This window comes from Podarcis liolepis, assembly GCF_965112155.1.
Source record: "Podarcis liolepis genome assembly, chromosome: 12".
Lineage (NCBI taxonomy): Eukaryota > Metazoa > Chordata > Lepidosauria > Squamata > Lacertidae > Podarcis > Podarcis liolepis.
Window position 1 is genome coordinate 28559305 of NC_139563.1, and position 17127 is coordinate 28576431.

General features: G+C 42.0%; 2 protein-coding genes across 4 annotated transcripts in view; one reads left to right on the forward strand and one right to left on the reverse strand.

Moving 5' to 3' along the window:
* Positions 1 to 263: 263 nt before the first annotated feature.
* PDK4 (pyruvate dehydrogenase kinase 4) lies at positions 264 to 12417 on the reverse strand. Its single transcript, XM_083469072.1, has 11 exons — positions 11691 to 12417; positions 8693 to 8834; positions 7732 to 7803; positions 7198 to 7382; positions 6407 to 6496; positions 5598 to 5675; positions 4958 to 5034; positions 4623 to 4721; positions 4004 to 4111; positions 3238 to 3351; positions 264 to 2571 (listed from the first exon to the last, which is right to left on the reverse strand). Exons 1-11 carry the CDS (start codon positions 11818 to 11820, stop codon positions 2428 to 2430), a joined length of 1239 nt encoding a protein of 412 aa, XP_083325198.1. The 5' UTR covers positions 11821 to 12417; the 3' UTR covers positions 264 to 2427.
* Positions 12418 to 12568: 151 nt separating this feature from the next.
* Positions 12569 to 17127, forward strand: part of DYNC1I1 (dynein cytoplasmic 1 intermediate chain 1) — a 231916-nt gene continuing 227357 nt past the window's right edge. The window contains exons 1-2 of one of the 3 annotated variants that reach the window (XM_083469062.1): positions 12569 to 12661; positions 14887 to 15170. The gene's annotated coding sequence lies outside the window, so the exon portion shown is untranslated. Of the gene's footprint in view, positions 12662 to 12904; positions 15171 to 17127 lie in introns of those variants that run through there. The other 2 variants (XM_083469069.1, XM_083469066.1) reach the window with 2 other exon arrangements.

Consider the following 17127-nt stretch of genomic DNA (forward strand, 5'->3'; position numbering starts at 1 on the left):
AGAGTTCACTGTTTGAGAGCAGTGACAGTGTTACTGTTTACAAGCTATAGAATAGCAGTAATAACTGAGCAACAACTAGAAATAAACTGTTGGACCAAAAATGGAAGCAATAATGTCTGCCCCCCCCCATAACAAGGACATGTAATTTAAAAAAATGGATAGACTAAAAAATAAAATGCAGACTTAGAAATCAACCATGTAACAGGCAATACATTGCTTGCATGATTTAAGAGGAGGGTGGAGAAGAAAAGAGTCAAGCAGTATTTTAAAAAAACACCACAATTTTATTAAAAATCTTATAATACATCTCGAGTACACCTGAACTCGAAGGCACACTGTGGAAGAAATACTTCAGTCTTCAAAAATTTGGGGTTTTTTACACTGCATTTTTCACTTTGTACTGAGCATAAAACAGCACCAAAAGCTTATTTTGCTCAAAGTCAATGGCATACTTAGGCTTGCCTTTACTGCAGCCATATAATTCAGCCAAAGGAATTCTAGTATCCATTTAGCATGATAATATGGTCTGTGACAGAAAGATGGCACCTTTGGTTCTTTTCAGAAACACTGCATAGACTGACAGTATAGGTTATTAAAACAGTAAAACAACTCATCTTTAGCAGATTGTATGCACTGCATGAAAGGCACAAATTCTATCACAGTTATCCAAACATTATGGGTGAACATATGCGGATGATATTTGAATGACATTCATCTTGTTATCTAATGCTGCCACTGTGATAACACCATAACACTAAACTTAATGCACAGCATTAAGACCTCACCCCTTAGTTCTTCATCTCAAGTATGCAATAGCAATTAGCATGTCACCTACACACTTGTTTCCTCACAATAAAGCATATACAAATAGGCACTGCAGCAGAACAAAAATCTTCAGCATTTCCCAAAACTGAACTACAATGACAACAGGAAGGAACAAAAACATCCAATACTCCAGCAATGTTAGCTGTTAAGCCTTTTGTTGGTACAGGTTACCAACTGCACATAATAGCCTCACATGGCTGGGATTACCAATTCAACTGAACCCAATGTCCACAGCAAAAATGGACATCAGCAAATGTGGGAGCTTCATTGCTGTCCACAACTGAGCAGACACTAAATCTCCACAGATAGCAATCATTTTGAACATAAAGTAGTTTTAGCTCTTTAGCACATTGTTGCTTTTTAAAAAAAGAAAAAAAGAAGACTGACCTGGATTGTCACTAGCTGGGCCCTGATCAAATTCTCTGCCTTTTAGCAGCACAATTTGGAATGGAATATTCTCCCGATGCTCTCTTCACAAAAAGAGACTCTGCCACCCTCGTTCTTTGCAGTTACACAAAGAAATAGTATTTCTCACAGCTGTTCCTTACGCATTTTCGATACAGGCACAGTATCTTCCACAACCTGTTTTATCATCACATCCCTGCAAATGTCTCAAGAGTAATCTTAACATTTACAGCATTGAAAGTCACATTTTTTTCTTCAAATTGAGCTGTGGCAGGTGGCCCCCAAATTAAGATACATTATTCAAATTTACACCCTGAAAACATAGTTGGGTGTGCACACACATACATAGTAACAGTACCATTTAGAGAACTCATCTCCCCTCTCACAGCTTCATATCCTGCTCAATGACTTGCAATTTAAGTATCTTTAAAATACCCTATTTGTACTGCTGCTCCCTCACTGTATTGAGCTGTGAGCCATACACCAAGAAACAGCTAATAAACTTTTATCTTCACAATATCTAACCGTCACTTCCTTGACATCACTTTAAGATTCTTCTCCAAGAAGAGCAAAATCTCAGCATTAGAAAAGCAATGAAAACGCTATACATAAATACAGCTATTTTACATTTAAAAATTCAAGTAATGTTCACCATTTGGAGCAAGTTTAGAAATATGCAACTTTCAGCATTGCACTCTTGATCTAGCCAAACAACTGCAGTCAAGGTAGCCTGTTGTCGGTGCTCTTTCAACTAGACTTTGTCGGTTGAGCATGTCAAATATACTTAAAGTCATAATTTTGTAATAGGATGAAATACCTACTGACTGGATTAGGGGGAAATTGATGTGTACTGGAGTTCAACCACAACATAACGTTTTTTGAATATTAACAAGTCCCACCTCAGAAGTCTGAAAACATTAGTACTTGGGAGTGCTAATTTAAATTTCAAAAAGCTAAAAAGAAATGATGTGCACATCTTTCTATGCATTTTGATTCTCCTAACATATCAGTTATCATTAGACATGCTGTAGTACAAATACAGTACATGCAGTCTATGCTGTAATCATGTGTTCCATATAATTTCTTCTCTTGCTAAATCCTGGTATAGAAGAGAAATGACTTCTAGTTATTCGTTTCATTAGTCCTATCTGAAACATTGGTTTGATCCACTTTCAGTGTTCTGGAGAAATGCAGATTTCATGCAGCTGCAGTCTGCCTTGACACATTCTTTGGTTCTTTACTTGGAACACACCAATCATCTGCTTCTATAGTGGTTTGATAATGCTTCGAAACAGACTTGTTGAAAACAGGAAGTTTCTCTACAGAGTCTGTGGAAAGGGCCTGGAAAGCAAGACCAAATATAGTGAGATTACACCATTATTATCAGTGTAGTAAACTGATTTTTTTACTGAGCCTAGTTATGAGCAAACATACAGCCTGGAACAGGTTTGATTCAAAGTTTGAGACTTGATTGTTCTGCCAAGCTTTTGAGACTGAAGTTTATGATGCACCACACTTATAACAATCTTAAAGACAGAACACTAACTGATAATACAGGAATGACAAGTAGTGAGAGAGACTAAACTTAGTATTTGTGGGAAAAGCAAAGTCAGATTATTTTTAATGTGAAGGCAGCCAATCTACATTTATTAAGAACTCTCATTTTGGCACATACTTTCAATTATTTTTGCTTTTTTAAAAAAGTACAATGTGAAGTATCACATTGTAATACTTCCATATTTCTATAAAATAGCCAAGATGGCTTGTAATCCAAAGAATAAAATAACTTACAATGACCTACTTAGACAAAGGCAACAGCAGTCTTTTGAAGAGCATATTCTGCAAAGACTCGCTGGTGACTAATGTACAGTTGATACAAAGTACTGTCTTTAAAGTAATAAAGCTCAAGTTACTAATAAATAAAAACAAACTTGATTCAAATAAGCTGGTGATAGGCACAGTTGCAACACTACAAAATTATTGGGATTGGGGACGGGCAGAACATACCTTTAAGTAGATGAGAGCATCTGTTCCATAACCAGAGATGGAACACAGATGGAGGTCCCCATGGAAGTATTTAGCATACAGGCGAGAAATGGGTAAGCCATAACCAAAACCAGCCTAGAAAGAAATGAGGCATTTTGTTAATTGGAACGATGGGGTCCTTCTTTCCTAGGCTAAGTACTGTATAAGTGTCACACTGTGCAGATCCTATTGGTATGAAGTCCCAACGAAAAATGATGTGCTCTACAATGATTGTTCACAAGAGAAATATAAGGAAAGCACATTCTCTCCTGTATAATGCAGTCGTAGTTTGCATTATAAACAAAGGCAATCTAAAATAATGCAACACTACTGACCTAGTTTCGGAGGCTCATCAGTGGTTGCTTGTCTACATAATTAGTAATGCTGAACAGAAAGGGGAAGAGGTGGAAATACATGCCAAGTATTGGGTCACTATCAGGTCTGGGAGAGGTAAACCTGAGTATAAATTGTACACACCAAACTACAGGTGGGGGGCTCAGAAGACAATACTCCTCTCCTCCCAATACAGAAACCCTGATGTGCACCCCCATCAGAACAAGGCTGTTTCTATGAATTGGAAGCGATCAGCATGGTTGAGTCACTACAGATATCAGGCGTGCTTACGTGTACACCTGGAAGCATTGTTTTTGTCAATGAACTCAGAAGCCAAGTCCTTGACAAGAACAAGGGCAGCTACAAAGACTCAGCTCTCTTCTTACAGCTTAATTCTTATAGCTTCATTTCTTACCAGAGGAGTAAAATTCTTTTCCATCACAGGCTTTGGTGCTGTAGAATATGTGTAGCTGAAGAGGCTTTCTATTTTTCTCACTGGAACACCACCCCCTCTATCAGATATCTAGTTGAGAACACACACAAAAGGTATTAAATGCATGTTTCTAATCCTTGTTAAAGTATCACTAATGCCCGCACAAAGCCATTAAATCATTACTGCTTTAAGGATCATCCTGTATCAAATTTGCTTATCTTTTTCTTAATCATATTCTGTCCAAAACAGTATTGGCTAGCGACAGCTTGTTGTAATTTCCAAAGGCTTGACTATTTGTAATTTTGCTGCAATTCACTGCCCATCTATTCCACACCAAATCTTTTTAAACCTATGAGACTCCGGATGCTTCCAGACGGTCACTATTTTGGGGTGGGATTCAGTCACATACTGGCAATACAGAAAGTGCTAGAGGAAATTGTATGGGAAGAATGAGATAATGCTGGTGATACAACATCATTTAACCTCCTCACAAACAAATCAGGAAAAATGCTCAATAAACAGGTTGTCTGGAAGTGCCCCATCTGTAAGTTTATATTATATGTTGCACCTATTGTATTGGGAAAAAAGCCTTGTAAGATACCTTAATTGACAGGTCTTCCTTTCCAAGTACAACGGTCACCTCAACTGGATCAAGGGAAGGTTTGTTTTCCTGGTGTTCAACTGTTGCTCTCATTGCATTCTAGAAGAAACAAAGAATCAGGAGGACTTAATTCAATCTGAGGCACTCTAATATTTGCTATTTTTAATTCCAGTCAATATACTAATGTATCATTAGATTTCTATCCCACTTTTTCCTTCCAAAAGAGTCCAAGGCATCAAGCAGAATAGTAAAAACAGCGCTGAACAAATGCTGCTGCTAATGCACACATAAATATGGAGGCGAAAAATGAATGTTTCATAATTGTAAACACAAACCTTGAAAAGTTCAAACAGCATGTGAAAGAGGTGGGATGGTACATATACTATGTGGATAGGCTGTCCAGCTGCCTTTCCTGCAGGAAGATGCACAAACAATAATCAGCACACAGCTGCTATTCAACTTCAAACAATTGTTATTGTGTGTCCACAATAAATGCTTTTAATTAAGATCTGTGCATTTAACACTGCATCCTGAAATTTGTTATCCTTTATTATTCTATAGTACTGTAGTTATGAATGTTCTTGTTTTGCAGAAGTTTGTATTGTGCTGAATAAGTACAAACTTCCTGCAATCCATCCTTCATGAGAAAAAACATTCTTGAACTATTATAATAATAGTGGAATTGCAGCTAAGCTAATTTCTTCTTTTGATTTCTTTTAAGGAAATGCTGGTGCCAACCCTATCAGAATTACTACATGTCCATGTGCTCAATCAATTCTGGCATATTGCATCATATTTATTGGGGGTGGCAAAGGTGAATGAATGTAACCGTGCAAATTTAGCACTTTCTCAAGGGGGAAAAATGGTAAGCCTCCAATTCTAGACAAGTGGGTCAGCAGTAAGAGCAAAACGCTTCTAAAGAGGAGAAACCAAAGTGCTACTCTGATATGGTGGAAAAGAGGAAAATGCACTCACCATTCACTTGAGTAAGCTTTAAGTCTGGAGAAGCGAAATAGTATTGGTCACAAAGCATCTGGGCACTCTGGAAAGCATCTGGAAAAAATGAAGCATGATTTAACACAAACTCTTATGCATCATTAGGTATATCCTAGATACTAGGCTACTCCAGGCTGTGCTCTCTAGCATTGAAATAAAGCTTCTATATATACAGAAAGCTGAATTATAACTGTCAGCATTAAGGCACAGAATGCCACTGAAATATCCGTTACATATTACCCAAGACTTCTAACTGCACATGTCTGTCACGTGGAAATCAACAGACCTTGCATGCAGCGGACTGAATAGGGCTGTACCCAACAGGAATGCAATGCCACCTGACTGCATGAGAAAATTCTGATGACCCGTTAAAAACAGGCATTCCACCCTTCATTCACTCACTACTGAATGTAAAAGTGTGCAACTTGCCAGGATCCCTGTCTCATGACGGTCAGAATATGCAGGTAGGTATACACATGAACATATGGAGCTGTCTTATACCATAGTACAATTGACTCTTCCACCTTCCTAAGCACAGTTGACTCTGACTGGCAGAGGCTCTCCAGGGTTTTAGGAAGAATCTTTTCCCAGCATGGGGCCTTCTGCACGCAAGGGAAATGCTACAGTCCTTCCCCAAAATATTCTGCACTTAGATGTGAAGCCAGGATACTCATAAAAGACTGACAATTCTTTCACTTTCTCAAACTGGTTAATGCATCTAACAAAAGGACATATTTTCTACACGTAGCTGAATCCACCAGGGGATGCTGACAATTTCATATACGTACCATGCACCAAATCCACAACGTCACAGCAAGGGTCAATGCATCCAATGTGCTTTGGATTACCCACATTGTTATTGTTATCAAAAATAAGCGCTGTTGAAATAAAAGACAAAATGATCAATTTTTTTCAGGTTGCTCAACGTAATTCATTACAGCTATCTAAAGGATTATTTTTAGCAATAATAAAAAGTACAAAGTGCCACCTTTTGGAAATTCCCCCCAAACTTCAATTCCACCTTTTAAATCCCTGTAATGTCCGGTGCAATCCGGACGTATGGCAGCCCTGTCTTATCTCTCCTTCCCACAAGAGCTCATGGTGACATAGAAGGGACTATCCAACTTTATATTTATAACTGCTCTGTAAGGGATGATGGGCCAAGGGTCAGTGATTTGCTGAAGGCCATCTAGTGAGCTTCATTGCTGAACTAGGTTTTATCTGCTATTCTATCTACTACAGTGAAGTGCTTTGGCATTTACATTTTTCTAGTCTGGAGGCATCTGTATCACAATGCATTTCCCCTTGTGTGTACTACTTTACCAGGTTTTAGTACTGGAGTTGTTATGTACACACATTTCATTGCTGTTTGGCTATACTGTTTATTACCTAACTACTTTCTGCTTTTGATCCTTGTTCTCCCTCGCATAATAATTTATATCATTTACACTTGTGTTTTTTCTTTTTACAACCAGCATAGATAAATGATTAATAAAATCCACAGTTCATCAAATATTTCTAAGAATGTTTGACAAAAACATTAAAATCAACTTGTCAAAGGGATGGAAAAACAACTTACTGTGCTGGTTTATTAACATTCGAATAGATATCCGGTTCATGTAAAAGCGATCCAAGAAGTACTGGATGTTTTGATTGATGAATGGGTCCATCTTGGAAGAATCTCTGTATTCTAGAACCCCTTGTGCCATTGTGGGCACTACATCATGGTGCCGATTTCGGACTTTGACAATGGCATCTATGAAACTGGGAAGGGGGGGATAACTTTAGACTTGGCCTATCTGACGAAGGCAGCAAAGCAAAACTGAAATAAGTTATTTTTTTCACCATTCATTCTGTCAAGATAATTGAAGCATCTTAATGTTATCTTGACAGTTTATAATTCATTGCTGACTTATTTTATTTCAATGTGCCATTTTTTGCAGTATCAGGTGTCAGTTAGCTATACTGTTAAAAGCTTTTGATCATTATCATATGATCAGTAGTCTCTGTATTCTGAACTGAATAATGTTCATGCTTAGTTGAGCAAGCTATCAAGTCAGCTGTTACTGTGAAGCAAGTAAAGCTACTAACAACACAACTCATAAGAACTTACTTTGATAGAACTTTGTGGTCATCTGATTTTTTGTCATGGAACTCCACTAGCTCCATTAGGCTTTCAACATACCTGTTAATATACAAAGTAAACCATGAATTATTCATACAGGCCAGGGAAAGTTGACTGGAGAGATAAGATTGCTTTAGCAATTCAGTAACTCGGTGACCTCAAGTAGAAGGCAAACTATGAGCAAACAGACTACTAGGACTTCAGTTAAGTTTAGGAGTAGAAAAATATATTTTAAATTCCTATGTGCCTGCCTCAATGTTTGTATGCATGCCTCTTAAGCTATCTCCAGCTCACTATTATATGTTTTTTTTAAAATGTGTGTGGTATCAGTTGGTATACAGCATTGCACATACCAAGGACGCAAACAATGCCACCAAATCTGTGCACAAACACAGCAGCTGTTAAAACGCAGTTCCTTTATCTTGACTGTGCAGAATGTCATCATTATGATAACACTACATGGGCAGAAGACAATTATGTGAGGCTTCACAGCATCTTAGTTCACATTTAACAAGCAGCCACGGCAGCTATAAAATGACTACAGAGGATGCCATAGTTGTGCGTCCAGCACGTCCTTTTCTATGCTATGGCCTTGATATAATGACCTGCATTTTACTAGCAACCTGTCAAGCTTCAAATACAGAGGTACCTCTAGTGACGAACTTAATTCGTTCCGGAGGTCCGTTCTTAACGTGAAATTGTTCCTAACTAGAGGCGTGTTTTTCCGTTCCCATTCTGGGGCACAGTTCTCAACTTGAGGTAACTCTTCCAGGTTAGCGGAGTTTGTAACCTAAAGCGTTTGTAACCTGAGGCGTTTGTAACTCAAGGTACCACTGTAAAGGTTCTTGTTACTGTTGCAAAGTAAATATGAAGCTTTCTGAAATTTAAAATACAAAAGCAGGATTAAGTTGAACGTAGTAAAATGTGTTATGTAAGTTTTGCTACTTACCAACTTTTTACCAACTGTACTGAAGGAGTGCTTAACAGTCGGCTAGGGAGGAAGTCGATTTCTTTTAGGATATTTGCTAGCCTCACAGGAAGTTCATGTCGAAGAAAAGAAAAAGACGTTTTCTCGCATGCATTAGTTGACCCTGAAAAACAAAAGCCAGCTCGTTTAAGTTGTTTTCCATATAAGCACCATAAGGAATAGCTTCAAGATATCATATGTCAACTTTATGTTATACAATCAAGTAGCTCAGCTACCAGTGCAAGATCGTGTAGCGACTGCTAGTTATTAGAACTAAAGGATGTTTTGCACAATGGCAGCAGTAAATACAAAGTAATCTCTGAAAATCATCAGGTGTCTTCTGCTTGTCACACATTTCCCCAATACCAATGTGCTCTTAGGGAACAGAGCTATGATATGACTTACCACAGATAAAATCAGCTATAAACTATTATTGATTTAAGCCATATTATATGTAGTTACAATTTCTTGGTAAGGATTAAAAAAAAGGTCTAAGCTGCAATCATATGTGCACTTCCTTGACAGTAAATTGCACTGAACTTGGTAGGACTTAGTTCTGAGTAAACATGCACAGGACCATACTTGGGAAAAGTGGACTAGGCCACATCCCAGCTGTGTTCCACCAAGTGTTCAGAAGAATGATGAACACTATCTGTCTCTTGAGATATTAACAAACAAACCCCCACAAATGCATATAAATTTCACAATGCTTTACTCTATTTTAAGTTCCACAAGTACAGTACTACTTAACATTAAGAGTATGTAATTTTAAAATGCCTTTGGCTTTTCTACAAGTAAAAATTGTGGGCCCTCACAGAAAATAGAGACGAACAAAAGCCAATCATTGCTAACCAGCCACAAGAGAGATCTGGTGAAACCACAAGCATGTATAGAAAGCTTTGGCAAAATTACTACTGTTTTAAATACCGTAATTCCTTTTAGCTGCAAGTAGCAGACCACACCTAACATACTGGCATGTGTATTTATATATCTAGCAGCTGAGTGATTAATATTTTTTTCTGCTTATAAGTTGTAAAGTTTTAAACTGTATCTACTAAATGAGAAACAGCTTTTTCTATCACACAACAGACTGACACTGATGGCTGAAGAATGACTGAATACAGTGTCAGCAATAATAAACTAACAAAGCCTACTATGGGTGGCCAGGCTAAAAGTAATAAACTGAGCAATGCTGAAAATTACTTATCCAATTAATCAGAACTAGAGGACAAAATCCTATTTTCATACTTTGTGACTTGAAGTTATTACCATTTTTTTCTAGCATTTGTAATAGAACATGTGAAGCAACTTGAGCCAATGAGAATAGAGTAAACAACTATGAAGATTCCTAGAAAGCACCCTTGAAAAACTGCCATTTTTAAAAAAAGGTAAAACTGCTTCTTTATAGATTTTAAAAGCTAACATTTAAAAGTATAGAACCAATTTCAGTGACTAAGAAAAATATAGTTTAGAAACACAGGCATGTAGACAAATGTTTACTTAGGTGAACTATTTCCAAATGCTTCACATTTGATTGCATAATAGATTTAATAAAAACCATATGAAGGGAAAGAACATACAATGTTATTTTTTTAATTTGAGAATTCCTGTAAACTATAGTAATTTCCTGCAAAACTCTCTCTGCACATTTGCTTTCTAATAGAACCAAAATTGTTGCATAACAAAATTGTTGCATACCAAAACCACAGAGAAAAAAAGATGAAAAAATCTATATGCTCAACAGGTTGACAGTTCCATGGAGCTCTGTGCAGTCCTAAGATATGCTAACAACAAATGAAAACTTCAGCTGGAGTACAAGGGCAAAAGATGAATAAACCAAAGGGAGTTTTGGGGATCCTTAAAGATTTGTAGTGCAAGTTTACTCAGAAGCAAGTTTAATAGTCAGGGCTGGCCCACCAAGGTGAGGAAACCACCTTGGGCAGCATAATCCAGAGGGACAACAGATCTCAATGTAGATCTTTATTCCCCCCCTTGCACCTGATACAGATCTTCACTCACCCCTTCCTCCCTGGTGAGGAGAGAGGTCACCATTTTGTGGTTTGGCTCAGGTCCTAAAATGTCTTGGGCTGGCCCTATCAATAGTGCTCACTCCCAGAGAAGTGTACATAAGGTTGCAGCCTAAGAGATCGTGGCATAAACTCCTTTGGACTAGATCCCATAGCATCAAATGTGTGGATTGCATCAGATGAATTCACTTGATGAACCAGACTCCAGTCCACAGAAGCTGATGTAACAAAGAACTTGATTAAGCACTTTAAGGTAGCCGAGACTTGTTTGCTTTTGGTTTTGCTGTGATAGATGCACATAGCTACCCTACTGCAATTTGCTTGAATGCAAGCCAGTAAGAAAAGATGGAGATAACATTCCACACCCACCCCATCCCTCTTGGGAGCATTATCCAGACACACACACCCCAAAGCAAAATCGTTTTCACCCTCCTTTCCCTCCTGGCCTCAGCTTACACTGCTTTGGAAGCCCAAGCCATGAATACAAGGACAGAGGACCAGGGGTACCCCCCCCCCACTTAACAGAATGAGCCCCCTAATGCAACAGGACTGACTTCCCACAACTTGAAGTGAGTGCAGTCATAGACTTTGCTATCTGTAGCAGCTTTTGCCAACCTGGCGCCGCTCCAGATGTTGTCTGGCTGTGTTGTCTGGGGCTGGCAGTCCAACAGCATCTGGGGGGTACCAGGCTGATCTATGGGGGAGGGGGGTCCATAAGACCATTAAGCCTTATGGCCTCTCCACACTAAACTGCACCTCTTATACACACAGACACCCAGTCATCTCAAGCAGGACCCTACTAGGCGGTGTCCCAAAAGGCCATCTCCCATCACCAGCGACCACCTCAACCCCCCCCACCCTTTTGCTCTGGCATTGCCCCACAGCGGCCACCCCGTGCCGCACCCACTCTCCCTCTCTCACACACGCGTCGATCGCACCGCAACTGCCCTCACCGAAATCCAGGAACTGCTTGATGGACAGCGGCGACGGAGAGTAGCGGGCAAAATGCTCCACCTCTCGGGGCGCCCGCTCCCCGCCCGCCAAGGGGGCCGCGCTGCGAATCGCGATGCGAGCGGCCTTCATGGCTCCGCAGCGCCAGCAGCAGCGAAACGATGACCGTGAGCAACGGTTGGAGTGTATGTATTTCTGCGCGGTTCCTCCGCTCGAACCCTTTTGCCTCGCGCCCTGCACGTGCGGCCCCTTATTTACCACTTCGAACCCTCCCTCCGGGGGGCGTGTCCGGAGCGCGAGCGCCAAGCCACGCCCCCTCTCCGGAGGCTAACTGCCCCGAGCTGGCTCTTCCCACAGCCACCTCCCCCCTTTCCAGGTATCTTGCGTGCGTGTGTGGCGACCTTTAGCCCTTCGCCGCTTGGAAGGCTCGGCTGCCGTGGGAGGAAAGGGAAAGGGGCGTGGCGGAGGAGGCGGCACAGGGAAAGTGGGTGTGTCTTTCTCTCTCTCTTGACCCACTTGCCCTTGTTTACGCGGTTGGGAGATGGAAGGACACGGTGTCATCCTCCCTCGTCCAAGTCCCGAGCCTTAGTTCTCTTCCCCCCGCCCCCCTCCTGCCGTTGGAGAAACCGTCAAATGACCGGCGCGAGACTGAGCGGTTGGAGTTGGGAGGGAGGGGGAAGAAGAGAGAATGGAGCGCGGCCAGGCCCGCTCGTCATTGGCGGGTCGTTTTACCAGAAAGGGCCAATGGGAAGGCTGTATCCGTACTGTGGGCGCTTTGACTTCGGGCGGGCCTCGGGAGATAAACAGCTCGGCCCGATTCCTGAGGGAGGAGGCGGGAGGCTGGTGGGATGTGCAGGTTTTTCCAAGAAGCAGTAGAACGCCCGGCGCGGGGGCGCTTCAAGGGACGGGAAACGAGGCCGGGGGGTGGGGGCAGGGCCGGATTTAGGTTTGATGAGGCCTTAAGCTACTGAAGGTAATGGGGCCCTTTATATGTCCAGGTATCCTTTGTCAACAACAAATTGTTGCTGTTTTTTATGTTGAATATATGCTATATGGTATGTATGGACCTAATAGGTATCTCAGGCCGTTTGCACAAGTTGCCATGCAACCAGTGACATTTTAGGGAGCAGGCTAGCAGGCAAGGCCCATTACTTACATCACAGGAGCCTACACAACACAAAACACACTTGCTGTATGTAGGTTTTATTTTATTTGTTCTTGTATCTTATATTTTGGAAATGTACATCCAGTTTTTTTCCTTTAATTTTCCCAAGAGAGTGGGGCCCTAAGCTATAGCTTGTTTAGCTTATATGTAAATTGTGGGGGAACGTGTGGTGGCTGCACATTGTGAGAGAAACGCGCTTGCTCCCTGAAAAGAGAAGAAGTGCCCTTCTGAAAAATTATCCTCCCCCACCCTAGCAAAATATCCTAAATATAAACCATCCCGTTTTAGCACACGAATCAAGATGTGCTCCTTCCAATGGTTTCACGGACTTGAGGCTGGAAAGGGGTTTTCTGGCATTGCAATATCATGATAGCATGATTGCAATATCTTCACATTCTTTTGAGGGGAGTTGGTGTTCAAGAAGCACTGGGAAAGTGAGGCTTTTAAAAGAATGGTAAACATGGAATTAGGCAGCGTTCGATCCATGGAGGTAGTTTTTTTTCTTTTCCAAAGGGTTGCGTCATTCCTTTTTTATATACTTTTTTACTTTTATATACCAGCATTCCTCCATTTTGTGCAAGGAGAGGCCACACGTGGTTCCTTCCTTCCCTGTTTTATCCAACAACAGCCCTGTGAGGTAGGTTAGGCTAAGAGACAGTGACTGGCCCAAGGTTGCCCAGTGAGCTTAATAAGTGAGTGGGGATTTGAACTCTCATTCCATAAGTGCCATAGGAGCCAACTTCTAGAGGTTGTGGGGGCTTCGGCCCCCACAGCAAAATATTTGAGGGGGCTGGACCCCTATAAAGTTGATGGGCATTTCCATTCAAATGGTGTGTGTGCACTGTGTTGATTATGCGGGGCGGCCACTCTTTTCTTCCTAACCCTATACATATAACACCAATGTCTCACAACAAATGTAACTGAAGAACCTGAAGAAAGAGACAATGCATGTGCTTTTGAAAACGAGGCGAAATTATTATTTTTTTAAAGAAGACAAGGAGTGTGTGGCAGCCCCCAGTATTTAAAGAGCCCCCACCCCTATTACATATAAGAACCAGAACATAAACCTATGGAACTAGAAAAGAGCCCAAAACATCAATGTTTGGTCTAGATCCTAGGTACTGCACCCTCACTAAAGGAGACTATGGATGATTCACTAAATGATTGTAGGATGGTGTGTGCACCTGAGCTTATGGCCTCAAATTCTCTTTATCTGATATGCTGCTTTATTACAAAAAATGACGACTAGACTACTGATCCTAAAATGAATAGTTAGTTGCTCAACCACCCCCTCCAGAACCCACTGCTCTCAACTGCCTCACATTCAAACTCCCTTTCAAATCCTCATCCAATCCTCACTCACCACCAGAATTCCACACTCTCCCTTTCCTCCTCCCTCCTTGACATTCCCATAATAATTCTGATACAGTTACCTTAATAACCCTATTACATTCAATATTTTATACATGATGCTCCTTATAATCATACTGTTAGAAGCACTTGAGCTTTCCATTCCTGGTTCCTAGGAAATGGGGGTGAGCAAACTGCAAGTTCTTCATCCCTGTTCTAAAAACCAGATGTCTTCCCCCAAATGATCCTGGGAATTGTAGTTTGTTAGGGGTTCTGGGGATTGTAGGTCTGTGAAAGGAAAGCCACAATGGCACGAATCATTTCAGGGGAAGTCATGTGCTATAAAGGTTCATTGGATGCTCTTTAAAATATAGCATCATAGAATTGTAGAGTTGGAAGGGACCACGAGGGTCATCTAGCCCAACCCCCTGCAATGCAGGAATCTCAACTAGATGATCCATGACCGATGGCCATCCAAGTGCTGCTTAAAAACCTCCAAGGAAGGAGAGTCACTGCTTCAGGCCCTAAGGGCCTCTAGAGCAGGAGAAAGCAAGCTTGCTCCATCCTCCATGTGACAGCCCTTTAGACTTTAGTTATTGAAAGGACTGCATGGTGTGGATCTCATATCAGTGTTATGAGAGTGTAAGCAACACATTTCTCTCCCCTTTCTCCACACCATGCAGAATTACAATGGTAACCAGAAGGCTGGAGTTTGGAGCCCAGCCAGGGCTGGCTGTGGGCAGGATCCTTGCATTGCTGGGGATTGGACTAGATGACCCTTGGGTTCCCTTCCAACTCTGCCATGCTCTGATTATATCAAGCAGCTAAAGGAACAAAAATATGCTTCTGAAACATTTGGAAATCATATGAACACTCTCCTCACCAGTGGCTTCCAGGAAGAGCTTGCATCTCATCTTCCTTAGGAGAGTGGCAGTCCAGAACGAGGAGGGAAAGGCTCAGAGTTCAGGTAGGTAGAAATGCCAATTGCCCTATACTATAGGAACGTTTCCTTCCTGTGTCCCCCACCCTCATGTACCAGACTGGTGCTAGCATGGCTGGGAGCCAGGCGCCTGCTGTTTCCTCCATTTTCTTTGCACGGAGGGAGACTTTCCTCAACATATAGTTTGTTCTGGCCAAATCCCTGGAGAGACATGACGGCCCTCAGGTACTGGGGCAGAGAGAAGGAAGGGGTCCTTGTGAAACACATTTGGGTAGTCTGTGGCTTCCAGCAAATGCTTTTCAGAAGGAATGCTCCCTTCAACAGCGTAGCCCGAGCATAGCCATCGCGGCTAGTTGCCTTTGATAGGCCTCTCCTCCATGCAATTGTCTAGCCCTCTTTGAAAGCCGTCCCATCCAAGATGCTCTTGTGGTGCATCTGATTCCCTTGTGCTTCCTTGCCCCTGCAAGGAGATGACTATTGTGAGATCCTTTGATTAATATCTATCTGGGCTGGAAAATATTAAAGAATCAGAGGACTGGTGAGCTTCCCTTGAAGCACAACTGATCAAAGGCAGGCAGATCTGTTAGCACCTTAATATAGATGCTCAGACGACAAATGATGCTATCATACCCCTCAAGCACCCCAGAAAAAGCTCCCAAGCTGATGGAGAAGAGAGCAGTTAAGTGGTCAGTGGGGCTCCAGGTTGCCATTTCTGGATCTCACCACAGCCCTTCCAAGTTGCCCAAGAAATCAATGTCACAACAGTTTTTTCCTTGCACCTCCTCCCCATGATCCCACGTGGGGCCTTCTCAGACGTATGCTGTGTCCGAACCAGCAGTTCCCACCAAACCAAGTAATCGAGGACCCAGTCAGAAAAGGAGTGTGCACAGTCATACTAGAAATAAGTAAAATAACTAAACAGGCACTAGAAGTCACCCCAGAACTGGCCCTACTGAACACCTTCCAATATAACTGCCCACTCAGAATAGAAAGAGCTCATAACCCACCAACAGCATACAATTCAATATGGCTAACTTAACCTGACAACCCCCCCTCACCCACACACAAACAAATCCCACTGTGGCCAGCCAAAGATGATCAACCACACCCTAGGCCACCCCAGCCTCTTTCACTATCAAGGAAACATAACAAGCGAATAGAAAGAGAACTTCCCCAAGTGATGCTGACAGAAAAACCCCAAGCATACATTAAATAAAAAAGCTTTTCTACCCCAGTCCCTCTCTCCTGTCCCGTCCCCCGTCCAGGGCCGGATTTAGATGAAGAAAGACCCTAGGCTACTCGTGAGGCCCCTCCCAATCCCCCACCCTCACAACTAGAAGAAAATGGAAGAGTGTTATAAACAAAATTGAGTGAAGCCAAGGATAATGGTGGGTATTTAAAATTCTGCAATTCACGACTTCTGGGTTGGCGCCATCGCCGAATGGCGGATTTCCTCCGAGCTCCGGAGGGAGTCTGCTCGACGGGGGTTGGGTTCTGCCGCGCCGGCGACGCGGGGACCCTCAAAAACCACGGGCGCGGATGCCCGTGGACATGGTGACTCGGCGGGCACCGTTAGCGCCCTCCCGACCCGTGAAGGAGCCTTTTTAAAGGCTACGGAACGGGGGGCGGGGAGTGGCGTGGTGCTGTGAGTCTACTGCTTCCCCTGCCGAGTGAAGCCGCATGCCATTCGTCGGAGAGCGCTGACTTCTTCCTTTAAAAATCTGGACTAAAAACCAAGAACAACAACCCGTGAGTAATTTGGAAATTGGACTAAAACTTTTCCTTTTTTGTGGATTTGGCACGAGCGGGGGAGGTGCAAAGAGGAAGTCCGTCTCCCCCCCATTGTAAACATTTCAAAGCAAGGATTTGACAACTAAGGTTGAGAGAAGAGTCTTTTTTCTTTCCTTTTCGGATAAAAATTATTAATTCCACGGATTTAAAAGTATAAGTTACTGTGCTGGAGGATAAGAGCTTATTTTTTGAT

Bases quoted from the DNA above. Each gene is read 5' to 3' on its own strand.
- PDK4 (XM_083469072.1), bottom strand. From the start codon at position 11,820: ATGAAGGCCGCTCGCATCGCGATTCGCAGCGCGGCCCCCTTGGCGGGC. The intron at 8,835-11,690 runs GTGAGGGCAGTT...TTTGTTTTTCAG, and splicing joins CAAGCAGTTCCTGGATTTCG to GGTCAACTAATGCATGCGAG. The intron at 6,497-7,197 runs GTAAGTTGTTTT...TTATTTCAACAG, and splicing joins AATGTTAATAAACCAGCACA to CGCTTATTTTTGATAACAAT.